This window comes from Castor canadensis, chromosome 3, assembly GCF_047511655.1.
Source record: "Castor canadensis chromosome 3, mCasCan1.hap1v2, whole genome shotgun sequence".
In the NCBI taxonomy this organism is placed as follows: domain Eukaryota; kingdom Metazoa; phylum Chordata; class Mammalia; order Rodentia; family Castoridae; genus Castor; species Castor canadensis.
Window position 1 is genome coordinate 726,623 of NC_133388.1, and position 1,584 is coordinate 728,206.

General features: G+C 45.8%; 1 gene segment (V, D, J or C); it reads left to right on the forward strand.

The window, feature by feature from the left end:
• Positions 1 to 728: 728 nt before the first annotated feature.
• LOC109701552 (immunoglobulin heavy variable 7-4-1-like) lies at positions 729 to 1,278 on the forward strand. The segment is given in 2 exon segments: positions 729 to 864; positions 950 to 1,278. Coding segments are annotated over 2 exon segments (375 nt in total).
• Positions 1,279 to 1,584: the final 306 nt, after the last annotated feature.

A 1,584-nucleotide genomic window follows, 5' to 3' on the forward strand; every position in this document is an offset into this window, starting at 1 on the left:
TCCAAATTACCACATCAGTGATTCTATATATGATCATTCATCCATGTACAGTTTGTTTACATATTTTAAGAATGTTGTCAGACCTAGAATAATGTCAACAGTAAGCCCTAATGTCAAAATGTCTTGTGAGAATTTTCACATTTGTTAGTTCCTCTTAAAGTATATTTTATTTTAAAAACTGCTTAGATATGTACATTTTGAGTGAAGAATATGCCTTCTCAAAATGTGTCTTAATTCTACTAATTCAATGTGAAAGAGGATAAAACCTTAGAGGTCAGAATTTAGGTACATCAATCAGACTATGGTCTCTGAAGGACTAATCACAGACTATGGTCTCTGAAGGATTAATCCACGGGTCTCCACAGAGAAGAGTGGTTGTACGTGGTGGGTCAGGGTAGCTTCATGAGCCTAGTCACAGTCACCACGGAGGCAATTGTTGTGTGACAGTATGAGGTTGTGAGCAGAGATTTAAACCATTCCAACTACAAAGTTGAAGGAAGGAGCCATGACACCATGATGGGTAAATGAGGGGGAAGGCTGGTGTGCAGACCATTTCAAACACCAGGCCAAGTTTGGGACAGGGCCATTAGTAAGAGGATCCAGGCACCAGACAATGGAGGGCACAGCATAGCCACCAGGTGCAGAGGTCCTCCACGGTGTCAGTTTGTCCATGCTTGGATTAGCCAGCAGGTGTTAAGGGCTGATCCATATGCAAATCTCCAGTGACCCACACAGTAGAAAGCTGAGGATCCCTTTACACATCCAACAAGGGCCTCTGCCCATCAGTCTCACTGACAACTCAGTCCAAATCCCAGAGCATGGAGTGGGTGTGGAGGCTTCTCTTCTTTCTGGCTGCTTCCCAAGGTAGGGTACAGGACCCAGGGATCCAAAGCAGATAGAGCCAGCTGTGTCAGGGAAGGTCTCTGACTTCCCTGTTTCCTCTCCACAGGAACCCACTCCCAGGTCCAGCTGACGCAGTCTGGGGCTGAGCTGAAGAAGCCTGGAGAGACAGTGAAGGTCTCCTGCAAGGCTTCAGGCTACACCTTTACCAGCTATGCAATGTACTGGGTAAAGCAGGAGACAGGAAAAGGCTTGCAGAACATAGGGTGGATCAACACTGCAAATGGCAATACAGGCTATGCTGAGGGCTTCAGAGGTAGGTTTGTCATCTCCATGGAAGCCTCTGTCAGCACCACATATCTGCAGATCAGCAACCTGAAGTCTGAGGACACAGCCATGTATTACTGTGCAAGACACAGTGTGAAAACCACATCCTGAGGGTGTCAAAAACCCTGAGGGAGTCTGCTTCCACCAGACTGAGACAGTGACAGGGAACACTTGCTGCTGTCAAACTCTGACTGTGGGTTAGGTATTTAGAGGTGAGAAATTGAGGAAAGGAATTGTGGTCAGCTGTGGAATATTTCTGGGGATGAGCTGACAGATAAGGTCTCTAAATTAGGGAGGACATTTTTGTGGCATGCTGTGTTTTTTCAGATTAAACAGTGCCATATTGACAGATCTCAGTCACAGAACAGTCACAAATAGTATTGAAGTCTTTCGAGGAAGCAGCAGTGTCTGCCTATA